Source organism: Aythya marila (assembly GCF_965140915.1).
Source record: "Aythya marila genome assembly, chromosome: 5".
NCBI lineage: Eukaryota > Metazoa > Chordata > Aves > Anseriformes > Anatidae > Aythya > Aythya marila.
In genome coordinates this window covers 63,496,639-63,524,456 of record NC_139046.1, presented here as the reverse complement: position 1 = coordinate 63,524,456, position 27,818 = coordinate 63,496,639, and the positions used below count along the sequence as shown (strand labels likewise).

The 27,818-nt window shown below is 37.7% G+C and overlaps 1 protein-coding gene and 1 long non-coding RNA gene across 8 annotated transcripts in view; one reads left to right on the top strand and one right to left on the bottom strand.

Annotated features, from left to right (window-relative positions):
* Positions 1-27,818, top strand: part of GALNT18 (polypeptide N-acetylgalactosaminyltransferase 18) — a 345,491-nt gene that overhangs the window by 295,447 nt on the left and 22,226 nt on the right. Inside the window, exons 12-13 of one of the 7 annotated variants that reach the window (XM_082760494.1) lie at positions 4,072-4,144; positions 4,893-5,862. In XM_082760494.1, the coding sequence (XP_082616620.1) occupies positions 4,072-4,144; positions 4,893-5,023 (204 nt within the window). In that variant the 3' untranslated portion in view covers positions 5,024-5,862. Of the gene's footprint in view, positions 1-4,071; positions 4,145-4,892; positions 5,863-13,558; positions 14,147-27,818 lie in introns of those variants that run through there. The other 6 variants (XM_082760490.1, XM_082760489.1, XM_082760491.1 and 3 more) reach the window with 6 other exon arrangements.
* LOC309878221 lies at positions 514-10,024 on the bottom strand. The gene is made up of 3 exons (XR_014317511.1): positions 6,556-10,024; positions 4,211-4,375; positions 514-2,800 (listed from the first exon to the last, which is right to left on the bottom strand). It is a non-coding gene; the product is annotated as an uncharacterized lncRNA (long non-coding RNA).

The following is a 27,818-nucleotide window of genomic DNA, read 5'->3' as shown; positions in this document are numbered from 1 at the left end:
AGGAATAAGTTTTTCCACAGTTACTCTCTGTCTTGTAGTGTCTTAATGAATTGCATGTTCATATCTAGTTGGATAGGGATATGACTGTTTCTTATGCTTTTGACCAGGTTAGCTATGCTGTCATTACTAGTTGCTGTTGTGAGATACGTATCAGGTAAGGGTTCTGCAAAAAAAAACTATGAGAAAGGACATGATGCAGAAGGAAAAACCTAAGAGGTGAATCATTTTAAGGCTGTTCCATGGTGATTTTTTTTCAGTACATCAGGCTCTGTTAATTTAATTTAGCTTCCAGTATGGTTGCCACAAAAACGTAAGCAGAGAATGTATCTATATGGAAGAGCACTCACCTTAGACCTCATCAGAGGGAGAACCTGTGCACAGCACTTGCTCAGCACTGTCTTGTATCTGTATCCACTAGCCTAGGAGTTGCACCTGCCTGGGATGTTAACACTGCTTTTATGTGTTATGGAGAAGTGTAATGCTAGTCAGTGATGGAGGATTCTTCCCATTTGGAAGTGTTCAGAGGCAGTAGTTTATGCTGTCTTGAGAAGCTGTAAATGAAATTTGTTGCTGACAACTGTGGTTACTGTATGTGTCATTTCCCACATATCATAGTAGGAATTGCTTTGGAAGGTAAGTTGGAGACAGAAGGGAGCAAATGAATTTACTCAATTGTTATAACGTTCCACAGATAAAGCATGGTCATTTGTATCATATTTAAATAGATAATAAAAAGATAATAGATATTATATAGCTTAAATAGATACTCTCTGTAGCTGTATAAAGAAAGAATGTATCTGAAAATTACTGAACATGTTTACATTATGTTCATCCCACAGATTTTTGGCTTTTGCCAGGTAGCCGTTCTGAATTATTCTCACATCCCTTTATGTCACAAAATTTAAAGATGTGCGATACTATTGCTAGCTAGAACCATTACCCACAGCCATATCCCAAACAATGCAGAATACAGATGGTGTGGCAGGATTAAACTGGAGGCTTGGGAACCCAGTAGAGATTCTCTGTACCACTTTCATATGCCCCTTGCTGAGTGCACATAGTTCAGAACCAGGGGTTAGCACCATTAAACAACAGACAGTTTCTTTGTAATGTCCACTCCCAATCCATACATTAGCCAAGGACATCTGTGTACAGCAAGTTAACTTCAGTAGGAGCTGTGTCTAAGGGAACAATTATCCCTATGAACTTCTTCCATTTTTTCCATTATGAGAACCATGGGATAGAAAAACAGCATCATTAATTTATCAAGAATTTGAATTTATTCTGAACCTCAAAGGATGCAAATACGCTCAGTTTGTATTTGCAGTATAAGACATGTTGTATTGCCATACAGCTATACAATTACACAGTGCTATCTGCCTGGCAGATCAGAACAAAAAGTGACTGTGATCCTATTTAAAAAAAAAAAATAAAACAGATTTTGATACTGCAGGAGAAACAAAGAAAAACAGAACCTAATTATTCAGTCAATTGAGCCAACAAACTATGTTAAACCCTGTATTTTTATTGAGGCTGTCTGATTTTAAAAAAACCACTGTTTTCAAGTGCTCAAATTTAAACCTCAGCCGCAGAAGAGCACTTCCATATGTCCAGTGCTGTGTTAGTTTATGGGACCAGTACAACTGCACTTTTTTTCTACTCTTAGCTGCTCTTTGCCTGTCTTCAAATATTACCCTAGCTCACCTCCATGTAATACTTTACTTAATACTTAAACTGGGTAACATGAAAGCGTTACCATCTGTACAAGGTGTTACAGCTGAAGGACAAGGTACCTCTACTGTTGCGCTGTTTAGACATGAGAAAATGGTATTAAATGTTTTTATGTTCTTTTTGCTTTAGCTCAAATTCATGTGCAACTTAACCAATATTATTTTCATACTAAATACTTCCTTTTAAAAACAAGTATATTAAAATATTTGGTTTTTAGACTGCTTGAACTATGTCTTGTTATAAGCCTACAAACTCTTTTAGTCCCATTTATGCAGAATGGATTTGGAAACATAAAAATCTGAAAGAATTCTCTATTTTGAGTACTTGACTTCAACTTAAAATACAGAAATGTATAAGCAAATAATTCACATACAGAAAAAAAAACCCTCTATACATGTATTACTATATAGTATTGCATTTGAAAAATGGTGTTAAATTTGCTTGCAGTTATTGATGTAGTTAATGGCAACCCAAATGTTTTCTTGCATAAGTTTAGTCTTCTATTTGGAGTAATTTTCCATTAGCAAGTTTTACTCATTGCAAATCAGGTGCAGAACTTGCCAGCTAGTTTTTGTGTGACTACAGCAGTAAAAGGAGCTTTTAGCGGGTGCATTTCAAGCCTTTTTCAGTATATCGTATTATGCAGTATTTACTCTCCTGAGGACTGCATTTGAACTCTAAAGACACTTTTGCTGAATTAATTTAAAAGGAAGTTAATGCATACCACGTTTTTCCTTGAAAATATATACCATATTTGCATATCTTAGCATATTAAGTTTTCAACACCACCTTTATTTACAGATAAATTACTTGTTCTAGTTCTACCCGATATTCCAAAATTTCTGATGTGCAGATAGGATTTCTCTAAAAATTGCCAAAGACAGCTGCTGCCAACAAGGTACATAACAGACATACAAAAGAATGGTCAGACCCATTATGCTTTCTATAATTTAACGGATAACTAACACTTACCATATGAAGTGGCTGGATTTCAGGAGATCTGAGCACTGATCTTGGTTCTTCCTTTGTTTTACTGAGCCAATCACTTCTTGGGTTCTGCTTTTGTCAGCTTTCAGATAGATGGATGAAGTTTTTTACCTTTAGCATACATCTATTTTTCAAATTTCTCAGTTAGGAAGAAAAAAAACCTGACAGAACAAAAGAACCCCAACTCTGCCCTGATCAAATGAGTAGAAGTTGCATCTTTAATTCCAAAAGAAGCAAGAGAACTATGTACATAAACAATATTTGGTTACCAAATAACATCCTACAATCCAATTAAAGATGAAAATATAGAAAATATTTTAGAAGAATTTTCACTTGGAAGGCAATTAAATTAGGATGAAATGACGATGTATGTGACAAGAATATATTGCTTGTTACTTTGTGAGATGATCAGGCCACCAAGTCTGGTACCGTGAATCTGACAGTGACAATACCTAATACAACACACAAAATAGTTTATTTTCATTATTGTCTGAGTATACTGTGCAAGATCTGCACTGCAGCTGCAAGGAAATTCCTTTCCCAATATCAGTTCTTATCACCTTACAGCTTTCTGTGGGCACTAAGAAAAAAGTTATTTTCAATACCCAGGTATTGTGACCAGAGTTCCAAAGAGCCCAACCTAAACTTCCTTGTTAGAATACGTGCATCAATGGAAATACTAGTGAAAGTTTATTTCTTATTTTTCATCAGTTGGCACTCAATTTATTTCTTGGTTTCTAGCCATTGGTTTAATTGTAAGCATATAATGACAATGCAAATCATTCTGTTCCTGGGTAAAAATAGGTTAGTAAGCCCTCATATTGAGCATTCAGATTACAAAACCTTGGTTAGTAAAAACACACCTCTTCCACCCCCCAAGAAAATAAAACATCGTTCAGTATTTTTGTTTTCTAGAAGAGTTACATTTTATTAAGAATTACATCTCATAAAGCAATAGGAATGCATATTTGTTCTAGTTTAAAAACCCTAAAACACTGGCAATCTGTTAAAATGTCCAAGGATAATTATCTTCTCTTAGGAAAAAGATAAAAATCTTGGGGTTTCTAATAGTGTTGAAAGGAGTTTCTCATTAGGTTGAATATGAGTAACTAGATATCTCCCTCTGCTAAGGTTGGCAGTAATAATGTGCACTTTTCATCTGGAAATTCATTTTTGGTATGCTACGTTAGAACAATATTTTCATTCATAAGGAGAAAAAGAGAAGGAACCAGGCTCTTACACATGACCTTCAGTTGCATGCTGTGAAAGGATTTTCATTAGCATTTCTCATACTGCATCTCATGCATACTCAAAAATGGGGAGGAAAGGGATGTTAACAAACGCTTTCCACAGATTAGCGATGGAGAAAGAACCTTAGAAAGCAACACGTACACAAGTGATGAATTCTTCAAAACCAATCAAAAAGGTAAGACCTAGGAATATGCAATTTGCCATATTGCATACTGTAAAAATAAGTAACTAGATTAATTACCTTGTCTAGTAGACTGCCTTCAACAGTGGTAAATGCTTGCTGTTTCACAAACTATTCAGAGTCATCAGTTCACTGTAACACCATGAGGAGTCACTTCCTGACCCCTAATGCACTCCCTTTGTGAAGGCCAAGATGTATTTTGTCCAAATGATCAGCTCAGCATGCCTATAAAACGTTCTTTCATCAGTATGCTTAAAAGTAACCCAGCCCATTAAAAAAAAAATCTTGTCAGTAACTGAACACCAACAATTAATTCAATAGATTTCCTGTACCTAGAGAAATCACAGCAGTTGTTGCATATTACTAACTCTAGCAATCAGTTTCCCTTAGAAAAGCATTCATTTACCAGTTTCCCACAGATATTCATACTTCCATCACATAAGTCAGATCCCACTATTTTTTGTTTACATACAGAATCCTATTTTTATTTCATTTTAGTATATTTTTAATTCCTTACCAGTCAGTAGCTGTCAATTTGTGAATCATCTATCTCACCATCATGCATTCCTGGAACTTACAGAGTTCGACTTTTATGACTGTTAGTTCTCAAAAGGTATCCAATTTATTGCTAAATTAATTTTAACTTGTTACACAGGACAGCAGCTGAATTCAGAAAAGTGATGCTCATCATTATCAACTGCATAGCGTAAAGCTAGCTTTTCCTTTTCTCCACTCTTATTAGGTAATCCTAGCTATCAGAAGATCATCAATGCAAGTACATCATCGTCTGGATTTACTGCCAATATTTTCAGACAACATTTTCATCTACAAATTCTACATCTAGCTGTAATTGTCAGGCTTAGATATGGATGAAAGATTCTCATTTTAAATTCCTCATTTTTATTTTTTAAACGGGAACATATTGATTAATCAATGATAACCTATATTATCTGTTTCTGCCAATGTTTTTCCTGGAATGTCAGAAACATTTTCCCTCTACTACTGATACAAAAAGGATTCATTTTTACTTTCTGAAAAATCCCTAATGGTCTTTTCAGTCTGTATAATATATTCTACTCCAACACCTGCTTCAATTTTCTTAGTTTTATCACCATTTTCTGTAGTGAAATGCATTTTGAGTTATCATATCCTAAAGAGCTTCTTTGCATTTCAGTCAAGGTGTGGATGTATTTATCTGTGAGTTATTATTTTCTTAATCTTTTTATTAACAATGGATCTTTGTAATCTGGTGTGATGAAGCTAGATATATGCATGCAAAATATTACTGACAGGCTTAAATCCATACATTCTGTTTCTGATTTTTATGCTGTTATTCTGTAATTTGTTTTCCATTCCAATTACATTCTCTGTAAGACACTGTAAGACATTTCCTACTGCCAGATTTAATTGCTCTTATTTAAATACTTTAATTAACAGGATTGTGCATTTCCACATCCTGTAGATTTAATACACGTTTAAATAGCTGATCTAGAGTGTTTTATGTTCATGTAGCCTATCTAGATTAAACAAAAACAATAAATGATTGCACAGTCCATTGGTTACTAAAAACCAGTTTGGATGTGCAGATAAAGCTGCATCATTTGATGTGTTACAACTGCAGTAGTAAAGATTTATTACAGCAGTATGAAAATTTAGCATTTATCACAGAATCACAGAATTTTCTAGGTTGGAAGAGACCTCAAGGTCATCGAGTCCAACCTCCAACCTAACGCTAACAGCCCTCCACTAAACCATATCCCTAAGCTCTACATCTAAACGTCTTTTGAAGACTTCCAGGGATGGTGACTCCACCACTTCCCTGGGCAGCCTGTTCCAGTGCCTCACAACCCTTTCAGTGAAGAAGTTCTTCCTAACATCTAGCCTAAAACTCCCCTGGCTCAACTTAAACCCATTCCCCCTCGTCCTGTCACCAGGCACGTGGGAGAACAGGCCAACCCCCACCTCGCTACAGCCTCCCTTGAGGTACCTAAAAAGAGCGATAAGGTCGCCCCTGAGCCTCCTCTTCTCCAGGCTGAACAAGCCCAGCTCCCTCAGCCGCTCCTCGTAGGACTTTTTCTCCAGGCCCCTCACCAGCTTCGTCGCCCTTCTCTGCACCCGCTCAAGCACCTCGATGTCCTTCTTGTAGCGAGGGGCCCAAAACTGAACACAGTACTCGAGGTGCGGCCTCACCAGAGCCGAGTACAGGGGGACAATCACCTCCCTAGCCCTGCTGGTCACACTGTTCCTAATACAAGCCAGGATGCCATTGGCCTTCTTGGCCACCTGAGCACACTGCTGGCTCATATTCAGCCGACTGTCCACCATCACTCCCAGGTCCTGAACAGCTAGAAGTCTCAGTAGTAAAATGTGACAAAATGTGATGTAAATCGATTAAATTGTTGTACCTGTTGAATGATGCATCTAATTCCATTGTCAGAGGATACTTCACAGTATTTACTCCTTGGGTACCAATAAGGAGATCTAAGATCAGTGCTTGGATGGCTGCCTGAGTATGAGGAGAGTGGTACACAAAGCCTGAGTGCTGGAGGAGGAGGAAAAAAATATTTTTCATTTAAAAATTGCTTGGACAATCCCTGTTACAACTCCACCTAAATTTATGAGATTATATGCAACAATAATTTTGATTAGGACTGAAAAAATAAATTCACATTTAAAAACAGTACCTGGTAAAGATTCTCATTTGCCTAATTGTAAATAGTGACATAAATAGCTGACAGACAATACCTTTGTAATATGTAACATTTCTGTATACAGTATTTCATACACATAATAGCAGTTAAGCACACCTTATTTTCACAGTAGTCATGGCAAATGTAAATGAAACCAAGTCTCTTTGAAGAAGAGCAACAGCTAACAGTATTCTTTGCTAAGGAATATTTTAATTTAAATAGTTAAAATTAATTTTGAAAGACCTGAACAAGAAACAGTATAGCATCTTATTAGAGCATTTGCTTTACTTACAGAGCACCTGCTGCCAAAGAATTGAAAACTTTGTCATACTGCTTTAGATTCAGAAGGAATTAAGCTTTACCTTTATATTAGCATTATATATACACTTATACTCTATATGTAACTGTAAATAAGAATTTATAAGCTCACTATCATCATCCAGTATTTCCATTAGATTGGCAATAGATTGGCAAAATCAAGTGCTGCATGGAATCAATTACTGACATTCTCCTATGACATTCTCTTTCTTACTTCAGCATGATCCATACTGAAGTGACCATAAAAAAGATGAATGACTTCTAAAGATCCAGCAGTTTTTTTTGAGGGGATTGTATTTGGCACACAGTCACTGAAAATTTACCCCAATGTTCCGGGGAAGCAAATGATAAGATGATGTGTTGTGAAGGTCTATTTTATATACACCTCATCACTGAATCATTCTTTGATTCAAATGTATCAAAGTAGTAGTAAAGATCACAGTTTCCACCTCAAAGGTAGAATGAACATGTAAATATCTGAGGAAGCTGATTAAGGTACAAGTAGAGAACTAGAGACTAATGAATACAATTATCTGTATGGAATATATGATCCAAGACTGAATATACCTTGTAAATACCTATGCATGTACATGGACACACACATCCCTTATTAACTTTCTAACACTTTTTTTTCAGAAATAGACATGGTTAGGCAAGCTGGTAAGAGCAGAGATTTTTTTTTTTTTTTTAAGTACAATACTATGAGCTTTAATGTGATGAACAAAAAAGAAATGGGTATAACCTTATAGTAAATTGGTAAAAAGAGCTATCAGTTCATTTTCAGGACTGCTGACAACCTGCAGCATTCATTTAATACCCCTCATTTCTACAGGTAACGAAATCCTGTATAAGTTGCATGCCCAAGAGTATTTCTAGGCTATAGAACCCTGTTTCAGTTTAAAGCAACACCGTCACTTCCCTGTTTTCCCTCACTTCCCTGTTTTCCCTGTCAATTTTTTTTTTCCTGAAAATTTGAAACCCAATACAGCAACTTGCGGCTTACAGAACCCATCACACCTACTTTAACAACCTGAGCAGCATAGGTCACGTCTGGCAGCTGGCAGCTGTGCCAAGTACAAACATTGACTGAATTGACAAAGTCAATTAGCTGCTGTGAATTACTTATTCCACTTTAATGATGCCACATATCCACATTCAAATCCTTCCTTTAAAAATATTCAAACCATGACACAGGATCTCTGGCCTTTTCTGCCATGCGTTTTGCTGTTCATACATCAAAACACAGCTTTGGCAAACTGACTTCAGAGAAACAGAAAATTATTTGGTCCTGACGGTGGAGAATTCTTACTGAAGCAATTTAGTTAATAGAATGGTAAACTATTAAATACAGCCAGAAATCAGAACAATTTTACACTGATCAGTAAAAACGTCACCTGATTAAAGGAGCCTGTTGTGTAGTATGAACAATAAATAAGCATAAGGGGAGCTTTTAGGCCAAATAACTAGTGTGAGCTATCAGTACTTTTTGACAAGGGATATGTTACAGAAATTTCCTAATGCAACCTTTTTTTTTGTTGTTGGTGTTATAAAGTCAGAGAAGGGTTTCTCTGCTTTTGAAGGAAGTTTAAGGACTGTGACATGGTACATAGCACCAATTCTGCAGTAGCAATAGTATGATGGGGCAGGAGTTCCCAGTTAGATGGTACATGTACACTGTACAGATGTTTCCAGTAAAGAAACTGCATTTAACATAACTAGTATTTGCAAAGCAAGCTGTACTGATGTTCTGTCCCATTTGTAGCCCTCTGGATAGCAAGCCTGTTAGTGAAACTTTATGAAAGCTTTCAACTAAGCTTGGTTCTGCAAGGACCAACACTCCAGAGAGACTTGTCCCACCCTGCTGTTCTGCAGAACAAGTATGGGAAGGGGAAGGTTTGGGAATGCTGCATCCATGACCACACAAGAAACCAAAACAAAACCCACAGTACAGTTCAATAAAGAATAATTACTTTGTACAGGTTGTTATCACTCCAGTTGTAACCAAGAATATAAAAGCATATACTTGCAACATGATGCTCTTTCTAAAAGCATGTTAGTAGTTGCATAGTAGTACACATGAGACTGCCTACCAAACATCCTTGTACTGCACAATGTTAGAGTTTGCAAGTACATCACAAGTCATTGTTAGATGCTGTAGTATTGGCTAAATTCTGCTTCAGTGAAAGACTTAAAAGGAAATCACTTAGGTATGGCAGACCTGCAGAAAGTACAATAATTTGAAAGGAAGTCAGAAGTATTACTGTGTGCCACTGTTCTGTGAGCCTGAGTTACCACATATTCTAATAGCTATTGCCCATAAAAAGATGGATGACTTGAAATAGCATATACAAGTACGCTTATAAACCACTAAATCATTTTTATAAAGTCTAATGGTACCAGGAGTTAAGAGCATTTGTACTTCTCAAATTGTTTCAACCCGCACCACAACACCCATCAAATTTTCAGTCAGACTTAGTAATGCTGTCACACTCAGTATGTTTTTATAAAATAGTTGACCTGAATTTATTTATTCACTTGAAACTTCTACTGCTTTTGTGCTGTCCCTCATCATCAATGATGCTAATCCTAATTCTGTTCAACTGGGAAGAATTCCTCTGTAATTTGTTTCAGCCTATAGAATCATATGCTATGAATCATTGTAAAATACATTACCCTAGGCTACCAAATTTTTGCCTTTAAATTGGAAAATAGAAGTCTTAACTAGGATGGTAAGAGGGAACCAGACAGGCAGACAATTCACCTTTCACATTCAGTTAGCCTGAAGTGTAGTATTACAATAGACTGTTTTGCTGAGCAGTAAATACGACTGTCAAGTTTTACATGCATTTTACTAAAATAGCTATAAATAAAGAATTAAAGAACACCTTTATCTATATATGGTTCTAGGATTCTAAATGCACATGATGCTGACAGACTGCAGAAACTATTCAGTGATGCTGTAATTTGGAGGCTAAGCCAGAGCTGCAAAATGTAGTATTAGCTTTCAGTGAGTATCGCATGTTACTTGCTTTGAAGTGGAGTTATTCCATTCTTGTGCTTTAATGAATTATACAGCTAATTCAGGCCTTGCAACATATAGTGAGTGCACTGTCATCACCCTAGAAATACTAAAATAATACCACTACAACAGACTTGCATTAAGCATATGAAGGAAAAAATGAACACAAGAAAATTAAATAATCTAACGTTTGTATGTGCTATACAAACCCTTCTCCCTGTACTTCAGAGCAATTATTTCATTTATATGCTTACTGAAAGGAACCAAAGCTGTGTAGACTGCACCCTCTCTGTGGGATTAAGCCGTGGTTCTTGCACAGACCTCACATCTCTCCTAAGCTGAGTTGTTCCACTTCTAACGGGACTGTAGCTTTTATGTTTCTCTTTCGTAAAAAAAGAAAATAATAATCATCTTCCTAAAAGCATCTCTGCTGTCTCCACTACTTAACGTTGGTGTCTCTTTTGTGTTCCATGCAGAAGCCTTCAATGTACTCAGCAGAGTGATTTTCAGTAGGCACTACAGAGTGCTTTACAGTTTATCAAAAAGAGCTTTCTCTGCCTTTTTTCTGTTCTAAGTCACTTGTTTCTGTTAAAAAGAAGCTGAATCAGGAAAAGGAAGGGGTGTCCTTGGGAGTGGTTTATACTCTGTAGCTGCCACTAGTTCTTCACATGTATGCATTCACTGTAATAGCAAGGTGTGCTCTCCATGATTTAGAACAGAGGAAAAAACATCTGTCTCCACTGTGAGCATTCTTCCTATCTCCTGAAAGCCTCAACAGGTGTGGAAGCCATTTGGGCCTGTTCAAGTAACAGAAACCCTTGACCATTGAAACAAGTAGGATTTAGCTAGAAGGACTGAAAGACATTTCAACTCAGCAAGGCATTATTTAAGACTGTGCTACAGTTTGCTCTAGGTAGCAGAGCAGTAATTAGGTGACCAAGTCCCACAAACAGTCCTTGGTGAGAAAAGAAATAGGTACCACAGAACAGGATTCACAAAATGCAGCCAACAAACTAAGCAGATGCCCCAGTCCAGCTGCTGAAGAGACAAATAACTCCACAGGCCAGACCTGAGCATCTAGTAATCTCTTGTCATAAGCATAAAATTCTCAGGATGGACACCACAGAGTTCATTTCACAGCATTTGGGCAGACAGGAGAAGCAAGAAGAGGTCTACCAAGGAACACTTGCATTTTAGCTGTCATGCTTTCCATAAAATGGAGAGAATGAATTCTGATCCTTCACTTAATGCAAATGAGTTAGAAAGGACAGGCAAGGCCTAGAAGTACCACACCTACATTCATATCTCAGATGCAAAAATTGGGCAAAGAAGGGCCTGAACTACACTCTCGCATAGCTGGTTGGTTTTCTGGGCCAACCTTTTTCCTCTTGCTTTTTCTGTTCAAGATCTAAACTGAAGATGTCCTAGACACCAACACTGAAAAAAATGCCTAACTGATACATGCAAATGCTCGAGACAGATACAGAACTAATTAAGTTCAATGACAGAAACACGAGCAACTCCAGCACCAGTTGGAAGATCAAGAAGTTGATCTGAAAAAGTTTATTTTTGTCAAATAGAAAATATTCATTATGTTGAGTTTTGTATTCATAGGCCCTCATTCAAAGCTCACTGATTTTGTTTAAAAAAAACTCTCACCAACTTCAGTGAGCTTTAGCAGGCCACAGTAACTTGGGGGGGAGGATAAGTGAACAAATAGCATATAATAAAGCTTTGACTAATTTCCTGTCATAGCTACTTCAAATGAATTTTCTGTGTGTCAGACAGTTACAGTTCTTATAGATAGCTTAGAGTTTATGCTGTCACCATACACCCACATTTAAGTACCATTATTAATATGGATATCAATAATACTTATACAGCAGTGGAAAAATACAGTTCACTCAGCATTTTGTTGGAGAGGTATATTAAAATGCCTAGTGTATGCCTGGCTGTCTAGTAAAGTAATTGGTGAAAATCATATCTAGTAGGCCTACCAAGGAGAATTTATGTGAGCCTCATGTTTTGAATTCTGTGGATTATTCTGGAAACAGTCTCCTATCCAAAGAGATATTTAAACCTTACAGTTTTCAAACCTAATTCAGTGTTTCATTAGCTAGTCAAATCCCAAAATGTTTCTAGATGTCACTTCTCAAAAAAAGTACTTACTAAGTATGACTGGGTGACAGGAGGAGAGGAGAGACTCCCCCTTGTCACCTGGCTGAATGAAGCAGAGGCTGTGCTGAATGGAATGAGGTACCCTTGCCTGAAAAACAGCCTTCTCTGAAGAGCAAACTCAGCACTTCTGTGAGATTTATGCAAATATCCTTGTGATTATGATAGCCATCTGTCACACTTCTGACTTTCTGTAACACGGACCTGAAACAAACTGGTAAGCTATCGTGGTTTTGGGAGGATTTTTTTTTTTTTGATAGCAACTATTACTCCCCATTGTACAAATACGCAATTTAAATGTGTGGTTGCTCTTTCTATACTCCGGCTGTACTAATGTGGTTGTGCTGACTTAGACTCCATTCTCTGATGTGCAGATTAAGCCAGTAATTCTCTATTATGGACATCCAACATCCTCTAGAGACAGACAGCCTTTCAGACTACTGTGTAAATTATTCTATGCTGTGTACCTTGGAAGAAGGTTCCCAGACAATGTGTACAAGTTATCATTCTTACATAGGAGAGAGGATTAAACTCTCAATAAAAAGCCAGAATTAAAAGGAAAAAATGTAATTTAGTCATCTATCTGATTATTTAATTGTTCTTTAGGTCTATAGTTAATCGTGTGATAACCTCAATGATTTAGGATTTGCTGCAGTGAAGATACAGAAGGGCCTTCAGCACGGCAGTATTAAGCTGATGGCTGAATGAAGCGTATATATTGAGGATTAACAACGTCAGATTACAGAATGTTCGTTTCAGAATTCAAGGAATAAATTATTTTTTGCATTTTATCCTATATATGGGACATCCCTGGCCAAGGTATTCATTCTGTTTTGTATTTCTTTTTCCCGTGTTTCAGAGGTGCAGCATAGCCTCTAAGCTACGTAAGTGAAACAACGAGGAAAGCTATGGCCTATGTTAAAGAGCACAGCCAGAAACGCAGCTTGATTCTAGACACCCCACTTGCTGAAATGCTAACCAAGCAATTGAAACTATTCTAAACTGCATTAAGGATTAAACCAGCCTGTGACAGAAGGAACCTTCACTACAAATCCAACCTAGTGCCTATCATGTCTCTAACAGTACTTTTTCACAGTAATGGTGAACTTCAATAGATGGACACTGGAACGTTCTCTATATTATTATATGGTAGCAATGCTATGCCATCACAATCTAAACATTTATTTTTTCTCTCCATCTTTAAAGGGAGGTCCAATCCAGAACCGAAAATCCAAGCGTTGCCTGGAATTGCAGGAAAACAATGAAAATGAATTTGGATTTCAACTTGTCCTACAGAAATGCACTGGACAGCGCTGGTCTATAACAAATGTCTTGAAAAGCTTGTCATCATAGCAGACTAAATTTTTTTACCCATTTCTCTTGCTACTGTGTAGCAAATACTGCATTGTTGCCTGCTGTACTGTATTTCCTATCTCCCTCTCCTTCCCAGTTCCTTCTCTCCCCTCCTTTCTGTCCCTTTGATTTTATTTTGTGAGTGTGTGGAAATTGGGTTTGTGGGCTGAAAATAGACATTTTTATTTTACAATTATGTTTTCATGGCATTTATAGAGGTGTTGAATGATAGGTGATGGGTAGGCTATCCTAAAATATTTTACAACTGTAAATAGAAAACAAATGGAGAATATTTATAACTCAAACTTTTATTGAATAAAAAAGTCCAAACACTATTACTGTCTAGCTGTCTCCAGGGAAATCAGCTTAGAAATTAAGTAGTAGTTTCACTGTTCTCATTAACCCAGGCCTGATCTTTCCAAGTGTCTGCCAAGTACCAATCTTCCCCAGACTTGTTAAAAGCCCTTCCGCAGCCAAAGCACATGGGAGGAAAGGGGGGGCAGTGCTATGCAGTTCTGCATGCATCATGCCCAGCAATCCAGAGCTGATGCCAGTTCCTTGGGTATTAACAATACAAGCTGCACAAGTTCCATGACTTTGGTTCACGGCTTCCCTAGAGAAGCCAAGTACTGGCTTACACACTATCGGCATGTTCTCCTTTACAAACTGAGTGACAAATCAAACAGCAAATTAAAAGTTAAGCAACAGGTCTACAGTCCAGCATTGTCTTGCTATGTCCTCCCCACCCCCTTCCCCAGTCAGGAGCATGAACATATAAACAAGATAGAAAGCACTCACAAAGAGGGAGTTAGTAATTTTCGTTTTCCATAATCTGAAAGGTGAACACAGAAATGTATGCTGGCTCTGCAACCAACTGGAAGTAAGGTCATTCAGTTCTATAGCTTCTGAACTTTGGCACTGACCTGCCTGCACTAGAAATGAGAACAGAGTCAGGGCTATGAAAAATTCCAGCTGGGGCGTGTACTTCCATGGAGGTACAGCCATCTTGGAGGTTTATCACACAGGAAAAGAATGCCAGTTTCAAAATACAGACAATCACCATAGAGCTGTGCTGTTAATAATGCTCACTTACTCCCCTGTTTATGTTTTCTCAAAATGTAAGGATCAAAAAAACCAATGCGTATCACATACAGCCTGGTACCAGATACTAGTGTTCCTAATTCTGTATGTGCAAATTACAGCTGAGCAGCCAGTGCTTCAGACTCATTTGGCTAGCACTGATGGTAAAAAAGGCTTTGTGGTGGTCTGAAAAAGTTGTATAATGCTGTTCTGCACGGGAGAATGCCTGCTACTCCTGCCACCTCTGACAGACAAGCAGCAACAACATTACTGCTGGTATCTTGAGATGAAGACCTTAGACACCAGCAGACTGCTTCAGAGAGCTGTGCCAACACCAGTACTGCTCAGGCAGCTTTCCCAGCAGCAGCTGTTGGGCTGATCCACCCCAAGTTCCAGTTCCCTCAGGAACTGGCTACCACACACCCCACAGATGTGGGCTGTGTCTATGCCAAATCCTGCCAAGGCAAGCAGAATAAAGCATGGAGCACAACCTACTTCCTGGCACTCCTTCCACCACAGGTAAAAAGAAAGCAGCAGTAGGTTAGCTTCTTAAAATCAACTATTACATTTCATCCCTTATCACTCCCTATTTTCATATTTTTAACATTCTCTGGACAAAAGTATTTGCCTTTTTGCTCAATCTATGTCAACACCAAGATTTCCAAGTAGTTTTCCCCTCTTCTGATAGGAGAACAGACAAGAAATCCTGCCATGTTGGGTTTGGTTCAATGAGTGCACCTTCATTCTGGTTGTTTCTAGTTCTTACAACTTTTCTTTTTTTTTTTTTTTTTTCACTGCACTGTTCCCTGGTTACCACAGACTTAGATAAAATGGCTTCAGCCAAAGGTAGCAGCAAAAAGTAAGAACTCACTCTGCCTTCACTCCCTACCTTTAAGGAGGTTTGAATACAATGCCATATCACTTCATGTCAGCTAAGATTGGGATGCAGAAAGGAAGAAACAGTCTGATGAGAGAAATCAGAACACTAGGATTACTGTCCTCTTTATTTCGAGCTGCTTTACTTGCACGTAAATTCCACCTCTTTTATTATTCGTTTGGACTTTTACATCTGTTTGTTAGTTTAAGAAACAGTCATAAACTCCTTTGGAGCCAGTTGTGTGTCAAATCATCTATTGCAGACTGGCTTCACATTCAGGACCAGCTGACAGTATTGTTCTTAATGACTGGTTAATGTCATGTGGCATGTTAATTATATGTGTGCAACCTTCTGCTATATGTAGTTATACTAGCTTACTAGCTTCTCAAAGAAAATGCACAGCCAACAACAGAAGCAGCTACAGCCAATAAAGACCAACTTTACACCTGCACTCTGACTGCCTTCAGAGGTCCCTCAGGCCTGTTTGGCTACAGACTCACACTAAAATTAGAACACTTAAAGAATGTCAGTAATGAGTGTCAAGGTACCACAGCTGGGCAAAACTTCATGCTGTGGAGAAAACAGGAGGTTTCCCACAAGGAGGCATTTTGCTATACATGCGAGCCAATCCTCCTGCATGCTGGAACATGTTAAGCATCCCAATGGGAGAAGGCTCAGTACACAGCATGCTTAACCTCTATAATCATTCCCAAGTTTAGCCACTGACCAACTTGAGTTCTTTTTCACAGGCAAGTAAGAATCTCCTGAAGACCAGATGAATAAGGAGGAAACTGCACGATGAGACAGAAAAAACACAGAACTCGTACAGAGTATCATGATAAGCCTCCTTTCAGTAAAGACACCAAGGCTTCAGGGCATGGAGATGCAGCCATATGGTCTCAAAACACATTTTCTTCTGCATGCCTCTTCTCTTGGAAGAGAAAAACAAAACAAAACAAAACAAACAAACAAACAAACAAACAAAACAGTTGAATGAGCATAACTGAAGGACACAACCATCTCTTGCTACATATGGCACTATGTTATGAACTGCCTCATTGTCACTTTCTTTTTAGCTACACAGAAATTACATACATAGAGCAGCGATGCCTCACACTGAAAAGGACAAATAATCACTGTAGTGAGTGAAAAAGAACAACCTATCTTCACTTTTCAGAATGTTTTAAAGCATTATTCAGTCATCAGTTGCCTCAAAGAATAAAAACATTCCCAGATCTGCCTTTGCAATAGTTTATACGAAAAAAAATAGTTTCAAAGATGGAAAGCTAGCACTTAAGGGGAAAAAAAAAAAAAAAAAAAAGAATATTCCCCAAACCATTTGGAAAGCAGTGGTGATTTATTCCTCTTCACTTATGTATGGTCAGATACCAAAATACCAGAAAGATCAACCAAGTCAGCCCCCTCTTCCTCCAGCTGCCACAGAACTGCTCCCAATATATTTTGATGACTTTTTCTTTTCAGTTACCTGTAACCTATCTACTATCTGCTAAGGATATACTGACAAATAACAGATAAAGAAAATTTCAAGGAACCCTAAGCAATCCTCCTACTGTACTTCTTAAAATATTTATGGACAATATGCATTTATTTTCCTCTATCTCCTCAGCTATAATTCATCACTGTTCACAAGGGTATCCCCTACTGTGGTTTCTAAAGGCTAAAGAAATTCCACTGTGTGTCTTCTCACAACAGCTGCACATGGGGCAAGACAACAGCAACACAGAGGAAGGGAGCTGTGGTGCCCACAAGAGCACACATGTGCAGTAGAACACCTGGATGTCTGTGGAGAGAAGATAATAGGGTCTAGTCTGTGTCAGAGATTCCCTAGGTCCCTCTGGAACTAGGCTGTACAGTCTTCAGAAGAGATCCAGGTTCTACAGCTTCATTCATTTATTTGTTTATATATTTTCACAAGGATAGAAGTATTCAAGAGCCTGGAGTACCAAGACCACACCTGTTCATTCCCGGCTACAACTTGAACAAGAGGACTCAGGAGTCCTCTTGGAGTCTCCTCACCTGCCTGGTCCTTCCTGTGCTTCTCTGGGCTTCTCTTTTGTAGAATATTGTCCTCTTTTGCTATGAGGGAGATAAGTATTTTGGTTTCATCTTTTTGTAACACCTGAAATTTAAACTGAGGCATTTAGTCCACCAACATCAGGTCTTAGTTGTACTGCCCTCATCGTCTTTACTAAAAAGAAGTTAATCAGTCAACAGCCATGACTGAGTCTTTTATATACATTGACCAAGAGGCAGTTGCAAAAGTGGAAATAAAGTAGCTGTTGCTACTCTACTGAGTAGCACTGGATACTCAGCTGGAGATACAGAGCAAGGGATTCATTCAGATTTCAAGGTTACACATCCAGAGAATGCACCACATTTTTGCTTATAACTTTAATTTATACACATACACACACAAAGGTATATTTTATCTATATCTATATATAGATATAATGTGTGTGTATATGCACAGGCATACTGACCCAAACAGACTGTTCACTGGCAGAAAGAAGATCACATTAAAGTGCACTTCATCCAACCACAGTCTTAAAGGCCTGTCAACAAGACACTGAACTGAAAGGCTTCGAACATAGTTTTATCACTGTGCTACCCAGAATACCTTCAATGCTGCTTCTGTTTTTAACACAGACCAAAAAGCAGAATGTAGCTTCTCACATTTAATCTATTGTTCAAATAACCATCAAATATTTTACACAGACTCAAGTCAGAATAACTTTTTAAAAATGGAATACAAAATAGTTGTGCTAATACAATAGCTCAGGAGGTGATCATTAAGGTTTTTGAATAACTGTATTCTCTACTGATTTGCTGGAGTGTTTCTTGAATTCTCTTCCTATGCACCCCACTTTTATCATGAACATACTTAAAAGCATAGAACATGAGGCTTGGCAATGTCATTGATAGCTACATTCTGAAACAGCAAAGCAATGTATTTTTTGTTTATTGATTAAAGTTAGCTTTGCAGTGTCAGTTGGAAGTAACTACTTCACCAGAGTTCAGTCTCATTATGCATAGTCTCAGAAGGGGATCTTTGTTGATAGAGCACCTGTAAACTTCTCATAACCTCACAGAAGTACATTTTTCATCATAGCATATTACTTCCAATTAAATACATCTATTTGAAGCACATATCTGATAGGACAGAACTTTCCAGTTAAATATATATATTTCCCCTCTTACAATATGAAAACAACATATACCTAGTACTTACAAAAAGACAGATGTAAGTGGATGTTTTTGGCTTTTAAAAGAAAGAGTGATTCTAAGGAAACAAACCCACTGCTTAGAAGGTGTTGACTTTGGTCAGATCTGAAGACAGAAATAGGAGATTAAATCCATCCTTTAAACTCTACTGACATCCTTGGTCGGCTGTATTCATGTTGGAGGTACTGACTTTCTGTAAGTAGTAGTACACAAAGTTTTTAAAATACTGAAACTTTCTTACCACCACTTCTTCTGACAGTTAAGCCTGGGTGCCCTATAACCCAAGTCCATAGCTATCCAGCAATCTCTTGTTCCCTCATTTATCCACAAAAGGTAAGTCTGATTGTTCATCTAAATTCAAAGGGCTCTTCATGCCTCAGCCTTTTGGGACATAAAAATGCTTGGCTAAAGACAATAACTTGGTTAAGTCTACAGTTGAGTAAATCCGGTCCCCAAACCACAAGCACAAAATCAAGCACAATGGCTGCAGGTTTGCCACCTCTCAGCCAGGCAGGAGCATGAAAACTCTTGTCAGCACACACAAACAATACAGTAAGCCTCAGCCTGTAATTTTGTCTAATGTAGTTCCCTAAAACTTCCCTAAACTTCTCTCATTGTTACAGTCAAAGTCTCAGTGTCTTATTTTCCCGTATCTTCAATGCTTCCTCCAGAGCTGCCATGCTAACAATTAACCTCAAGAAGACCTGTTTGTTTTCTGAAAACAGATAGATCGTCTGTTTTCATATATGACAGTGATTCTCATACCAGCTGTGAATGTTTTGCAATGTCAAATGACATTGACAAAATAGTGCTCATTTCAATTCAAAACAATCCACCAAAAATTATATTTGTATCGTCAGCATTATTAACGGTTCTCTGTGTATCATATTTTTGCTATTTACCATTAATGTATCATTTCCTATATTCTCCTAGACACTGTTTAGCTGTAGAGTGAAATGTAAGACTTTATCACTTAAACTCTGAATTCTATGGAAATGCTCACTAAGAGGAGATACTAAAAATAGTTCCAAATACGTCTCCTAATCATCTTGAATAACCAGTGACAAACCACAGTTGAAAGCTCCTGCTGCTTCCCCGAGTCTGAAGATCAGTGTGTGCAGTTCTTACTCCAGAGCCAAATCCAGAGCCAAATGCTTCCATGAAAATACTGGAATAATGTGCAAACTTGCGTGCCAATGCCTGCTACTAACGGACATCAGTTCTCACCTAGTCTAAGTCAGCATACACACATTGACTTTGAAGAATAGCATTAATTTCATGCTATGAGGAATCAGTCTGGATCCCCAAAACACTCCACAAGTACAACTGATACACAACCTCACAAATAGCCTGTTCATGCATTCATTCGTTTAAGTAGCGCTCAGAACTCACACATGCACTGTAAACATATGTTATCTTACCACCCAAACTGGATGCTGAAAGTGCCTTTCTAAATAGCTGAAAAGTATTAATCAAGCATTGCAAATACAAGATTTCCTATGGGCAGCAACTTGCCAAAGAAGATCTTGTGGTAGAAGTATTTATGCTGAACATACCTAGTCAGATTCAGCAGCCACTTGGAACCAGCTTGTTTTAATTAAGAGATCAAGAAAGAAAGATAATCATCATGCAAGCAAAATGAATCACCTGAATTTTTACTTTCCTCTACATGATACTGTATTCATATGCTTTGCTATAGAGATCACACAGGGAAGGAAAAAAAAAAAAAAACATACTACAAAAACAGTATCAGTAAATCATTTCAAATTCCCAGCATTTATCTTTTCTCATCACTCTTACTTCCCTATTCTAAAAAAGTAAAGTCCAAATTATATCAAATTACTTTGACTTCACATTCTCCCTTTTTCCAATCTGTGTATATTGTGCCTAGGCAAGCAGGCCATCCTACTGTTTTGATCTATTAAGTATTACTGTTTTGTCTATTTAGTATTCAACAAAGCTGATGGAAAGGGTTCCCTACTCTCATTGCCATAGCTTTTCTCCTTTTCATTAGGGGAAATGTTACCATGGGATAACAAGGGGGTTTGTTTGCAGTCCAGAGCTCATTTCTGCCTTCCAAAACCTTCAAGAAACTGGGTTTAATGAGTGTTAATTTGCTAAAAATTTTGCGTATCACTCCCAAATTAGTTTATGTTACCAGCTCTCTCTTTAGTTCTTTGATCTAACAGAAAAGTTTGAGTATCTTACAGCATATGGCAAAAGAGAGACTATGGTGTCAGAGTCAATGTTTTATCATCTTTGTATGAAGTGGTATTAACATGATGGATGCATCTTTGAAGTGATCTAGAGTTTTCTCTTCTATGGAGAAAGAGACTATAAGACTTGGAAGTCAGAGAACAAACAAGATTATTTTTTCTCTGCTATCACAAATATTCCTTGGAGCTTGAAGCTGAAAGAGCAAAGCACAATGGTAAATATTGATGTTTTAACATTTGCTCTAGGAGAGGGGCAGTTACCCAGTTGGAATGGAGGTGCAAAAAATATGAAAAAGAAGATGAAGAAAAAGTTGATCAGCCAGATTATACTTGCTAAGTCTAGTTTATGTTTGTATGTTTTATTTTTTATGTTATGTTTTATGTTATGTTTTATCAGGCATGTGCTGATATTCATATAGCTGTTGAACCTCTGCAACTTGTGCATTTTCCTTCCTTTCCTCCTACCTCCAGTCAAAGGCTGAACACCTGATGCTACAACTACAATCCATCATAAAACAGATGCTGTCCCTATCTCTTTTCTCCCATTGCACATTACAAGTGTCCAGTGTTCAACCCTGAAATAGCACTGGTATTACCTTTGCTTTTAAAAAATGAGCAGAAATCCCTCTGGAATAATATGCCAGCAGTTGCCTATGAAAAGAACAGTGGTATTCTTCACAGGTTTATACAGCACCTTCCCCACTTCCCCAGGTGCTCTATTGTAAGAGTAATAACCCCCACAAAAATAGTGTAAAATAAACTCGACAACTGTAAAAGTAAACAAGCAAACTGAAACAAAAAATAGAGAAAAGCAGTAGTCCAAGTCAAACCTTGAAGCCAAACAAGCAAACACAAGATTGCAGGCAAATAACCATTTCACAACTGGAAGGTTGAATGGACTTGAAGGACTATCCAAAGAGGTAATACAAACATTGCTGCAAAGTATTCTTAAATTACTCATTAAGCACACATTTGAACAGGCAACAGTTTTTACCTGGTTCTCCTCAGGTGCCTGGAGAGGACCTCCCGACACTCCATAAGCAGCAGTATCACACTTCCCTGGGAGCAGCACATAGAGAGATCTGGTTACCAAGACTGATGTGACTAACCCCAGTTAACTGTTACTAAAATACTCACCGTAGGAGTCTTGAGGAATAAACAGAAATAAGGAATTAAAAAAGCATTGCAAAATTGGCAGGAGGATGAAAAAAGGAAAACAAGTTCTAGGAACCCAAATCACTTAAGAAGTAAGGGCGAAGATTTGGGGAGAAAAATAAATTTATTTATAATAGTATCACAACTAAGATCACAAATCCAAGTAAACACAACTTAATCTAAAATTACCCAAATCATTCAATTTGAAAATAAAAATCTCAACATATATGTTAACTTTATATGCATATTTACAGCTGCTTTTCTTTACTTACTTAATGAGGTCTTTATTTTCAAGGCAGCCACAGTTTTATTATATAGGCAGATTTAGAATATAGAAAATGAAGTTTTCATAACTACTTGCATCCATCCTTATACAGTTCTTTAGTTTATTACAGTCCTTCTTTATTTACCCTAAGGTACTTGCTGCCATCTGCTACCCTTTGCTCTTGTGTAGATTATGGGTGTACAATCAGTTAATATCAAGGCTTTTAAAACAATGCATTCGCGATTTTCATTCAAAGTACATCCCAAATGTTGTTCTCCCAATACAGTTGTAAGACGAGTAATAACCTTACCAGCTACTTAGTTCTTTTGGATATTATCAATGACTATATCTATCTAGTAAGTTTTCTTCAGTTACTGCCAGCAAAATACCCCCAAGTGCAATCCTTAGAAAATTTCCTGTAGAATTAAGTTGAATGTGCTGTGTTATTTTTTTCCTCACTTTTCCTTCTCTTGATAGGAATATTTAGACAGCTTTGAATCCATGTTTGTTCTAAGTTCAGGATTCATTTACAGTGTTCCTCAGGCACTAAACACTTTTTCTCAAATCCATTTAAGATTTCAAATCCGTGGTGGAAAAAAAAAAATTACATGAAAAATGTCCAACAGAAAAAAAAAGAACACACTGCACTGTACTGCCAAAACAGACAAAAAGGAAGAAAAAAATACAATAATGGAAGAGAAAGAAGATGCATAAAATGCATAGCTCAGCTTTCTACATCCTTTATCAAGACCTTAAACATAGTATTTCTTGCTACATTGCAACTGGCAAGAATGATAAGAAGGTGAACTCTACCCTGTAACAGAAGTCCTTGTGCTCTTCTGACTATAAAAATGAGTTGCTGGGAGCTGCCCCTGGAGTAGCAAGTAACCAAAATGATACTAAAACAAATTAAACAAAGCATTTACTGACTGCCCTCTATTTGCTTAGTTACACTCATCAATCATGAAAAGAACAGACTGCATTTATCTGGTGACGCTAACGAACAAGCTGTACATACAAGCCTCCTGCTGTGCTATCACATTTTTTCATCCAATGGGAGCACCCTTCCCTTATCCTTTAAGGCCAGGAGAGAGAAGGACAGGGGCTTCCAAGCGCAGAATTACACCTCATTTGAAAAAGAGCCTCCATTGCAGCAGCTTGCTTTTTGGCTGTGAAATCTGAAGGCCATTCTGACAGCAATGAGGACAGACGACTAGCACACAGTCCCTGAACTGTCCTGACAAACAAAGCTTATATGCTACATTGGAAGTGAGGGGTGTAACATCCCTTACCAGAGAAAGGCACTGTCTAAGGTATTGGCACAGAGCTATGGTGAAAGAAACCATAGACCCTCCTATAAAGTCTGAAAAATTTATCTATAAATAATTCTACAGTAATCTAGAAAGAGGCTGTGATGTTACCTACGGGTTTAGTGAATATACTATTAACATTATGGTAACTAAAATGGAGATACAAAGCATGCCTAGCTGTGCTGTTCCCGTGTTATCCATCTCCTGCAGCTTAACATCAAAATGCTACAAGGCAAATCCAATGTAGCCAGCCATTTAGACATTTCTCATGATCCTTACATACTCGGATATTGTCACACACCAAAAAACTACACAGAAGCATCACTTGCCTGACTGCTGAAACCTTGCTTTTGAAGCTCACATAATTTGTAACACACCTATGTTCTGCCTCGGCACAAACGCACAGAATTTCAAACTGACGCGTCACTGTGAGTACCCCTGGCATGTGAAAACATCTACGTACTTTCAGCCAGGCCTTCTGGGTACAGTACTGAGGGATTTGGAAATATTGTTCTGATCCTATGTCTATCTGTGTGCAGTGTGTCTGCACTTACAGGCAGCCCTTGCTGTCCTTTGCACATCACTGACAACAGAACAACCTCCTACCCTTAATCCAGTTGCCAGGTGCTGAATTGCCGTTCCAGCCAGAACTAAATCAAGCTAAACCACAAGGAAATCATATGTCAGTAGAAGCAGTTTCCCAGAAAAGATGAAAGCCTTTTCACAACAGCTGCCTATTCTTTGAGGACAGTCTTCCATCTTCCCCTCCTCCTGTACTATAGAATACTGCCAAACATAGACAGGTATCTCCAAAACATCACTCTTACAAACAACGGGTAAGGCTCACACTTAAAAATGAGGAAGCATAACCGCATTCACGGCTATAACATCTTATCGAGAACCAGACTGTTTATTTCAGATTTATGTTGTCCTTATTACCAAAGCATTGATGCTTTGGTACATGGGTAATTTAATCACATTTAATCACAATGCAATATCATAACTGTTACATCTTCTAGACTTCAATCCCTGACATTTTGATGCCTATTTACTTTACCTATGTATAGTCAGGGCAAGTTATACAGGGCATCTGTCAACTGGGACTGTTTCTTCTTATCCTTATAGTTAAAAAAGGCACAAGTAACATTGAGGAACTAGTTCGAATAAGACCTCTGGCTATCTGGTACACTATTACTACACTAACTACACTGTTACCCATGCACTGCTTGTCATTTTAGCACCACATTCTCTTGTGAAGTACTGCCCTGATTTTGTGTGAAAGAATGAAATGCAAAAGAAATCAGTAGTTTTTCTAGGATTGCCATTATGTATATCTGAAATGGAACTGAACCAAAATTTGCCAATTCTTGGCATCCCGAGTCATAAGATTCTCTCCAGCCCCTAGGGAAGGAGGAGATTAACTTAAAACACATTACCAGAATCCACATCATTCTACTGGGCAATGGGAAGTGTCCCAGTTCCCCATTCTAGCTGCCACATGCAGTTGAGTAAGAGATTTTTACCCCTCCCAAAGAGTACAGTAGAAATACTAATAAAGATACTGCAGTAGTTACCATAACAACTGCTTCCAACTGCATTTGTTGTAAGGAATACAATTTATTTTTGTCCACAAAGCAACAATATCTTTATTATTATTGCTAAATGAATGTTTTTCCAAGAGCTGAATTCTTTCAAAGCTACTACCCTTGAGCACATATTTTAGATTTGCAAAAATAAAAGAGGTGTGAAGGTGGGGTTTCTGTAGTTCTGTACAGTAACAATTCTAATTAATACCTCTGGTCCTGGTACATGGTTCTCCAACATTCAGTTCACATACTTATATAGAAAACAAGAGGTTTACAGAAAACGAAATTTGGTTCTACTGGAGCAGAGATGACATCCATCAGCTTGTTGGTAGAACATTCTTTGTACTTCACAGGTGGCTAGAGTTCATTTATGTCTTCTATATAAGTTCCAGTGATGAGTGACAGCACACAGTGACACTGACTGCTACTGGGGTCAAAATATTTTCCATCATCTCTTTATTCACCAGACATTAAAAGGTGACAGGGACTGAACTTTGCTTCATGTTCTCATTTAAAACTTTTCAGACATTCAGTTGTTCCAGTGATTCTAACCCAAAAAGAGAATGTTCCTTTTGCACCCAATTTGGCCTGAACGAGTTGCTACAGAACAGAAAGGGAGAATCATGTACAGTCATGGCTGTAGACACTCATTCCTCCTACCTAGAGATAAGAGAGAGAAAAAGAGGAGAGATTTGCTGACAACGGATCCAAGACACACTGGTAACAAATTTGTCCTCTGAATTGCAACATCTTGCAGAAAAACATGGAGTGACAGCTTCATACACCACAACACACAAAATGATTCAGTCTTTAATAGTAGGAGGATTCTCAGATCATCCAGCCATATCTCCTGCCTGACAAAGGCTGTGCCACACACAGGTGCTGAGGGAGCTAAGTGTTAGGTGCACAATGGATACAAAGCACATAAGAGACAAAGTCTGTTTTAAGGTGACTGAAAAACTTCCAGAATGTGGGAATGAGTACAGTGGAGGGAGGGTCTGCACACAGATTTTTGCAAGGTCTTGGAAGAATGTAATGTGTGTGATTTCTGGTCACTGAGAGAATTAGCTAACACAGCATTCTGGATATTTATTATTTTGTTTTAAGTCCCAAAGGCAAGGGCTTTGAAAATGTGCATCTAACGCAGCTTGATTAGAAAAGAAATAATCTAATTATATTGTAGATTCTTTTTATTACTACATTCCAACTGTCTCATTGTAGCACCTTAGAAAACCAGTATTTCCACATCCCTTAGAAACTGCAAGTACTGTAGCCATTAGCTATATAATGTGGGAATCTAGTTTTTTTTTTGTTTGTTTGTTTGTTTGTTTGTTTTTTTTTTGTTTTTTGTTTTTTGTTTTTTGTTTTTTTTTCTTTCCAGCTGTTCATAGGAGTAACTAACATCACAGTTCTGCAAATAACCATTCTGACAACTTGATGATTTAGGGCCAGCCCTGCTGTCCTCACTCAGGCGGATACTCAGACAGCTTCACAGACAGTGCTGTCATTTTGCATGCAACAAAAGAGATTTTAGGTTTTTAATATATTCTGCAAAGTGGTGATTTAACACAGCCTATAAATTTAAGTATGACTTCCACTGGAAGAGACTCCCCAACAAATTATCCCAACAAATTGTTTCCTGGGATATATTAAATCTTCTCTCTCTCATTAAGCAATTAACAATTCCCGTAAACAGAGAAGCATTCACAAGTGCCTTTGAAGAGACGGTAATAAACTATGTATGAACTATTGTTTCCTACAAAAAACTCTTTTCCCAGTAGCCAATCTAACCAACACTGATGATCCAATAAAAGGTCCCATGCTTTGTCTGAATGCTTTCCAATGTGCAGTGACTTGCCAATAGATGCTACTGCTTTCTACATCACAAGTGCTTCAGAACTGCTCTTCTGTGTACTATAACTACCAAACACCAAAATTACCTACTTCCAAATACTCCTCTGTAGTGACACATTCAGACCAGTTAAGTCAGTACACCCAATTCCAGCTATTTGCTATTAAGCAAATACACAGATAGCTGTTTAGGGTCTTACTAAAGACTAATTGGGCAAGAGCCCAGGACAGATATGAGGATTCAGTCTCCAATGATGTTAAATAATTATAAGATCCTGACCATGCACTATAGCAATTTGGATTAGCACTCATTTACAGTTTTCAAAGTGCTACCTTATAATTGCTGACCATTTTGGTGCAGCTGCAATTCCACAGAAATACTGAAGTTAATTTTGTGTTTTTATAATGAAACATCTACACTTACCATAAAATAAATGATAGAAATGATACCAGTGTCTCCACCCCAGACTCAAAAGACTGCATATAATAAGTAAGGGAAATAATTAAATAAAAGCTTTTTATCTTTTTGC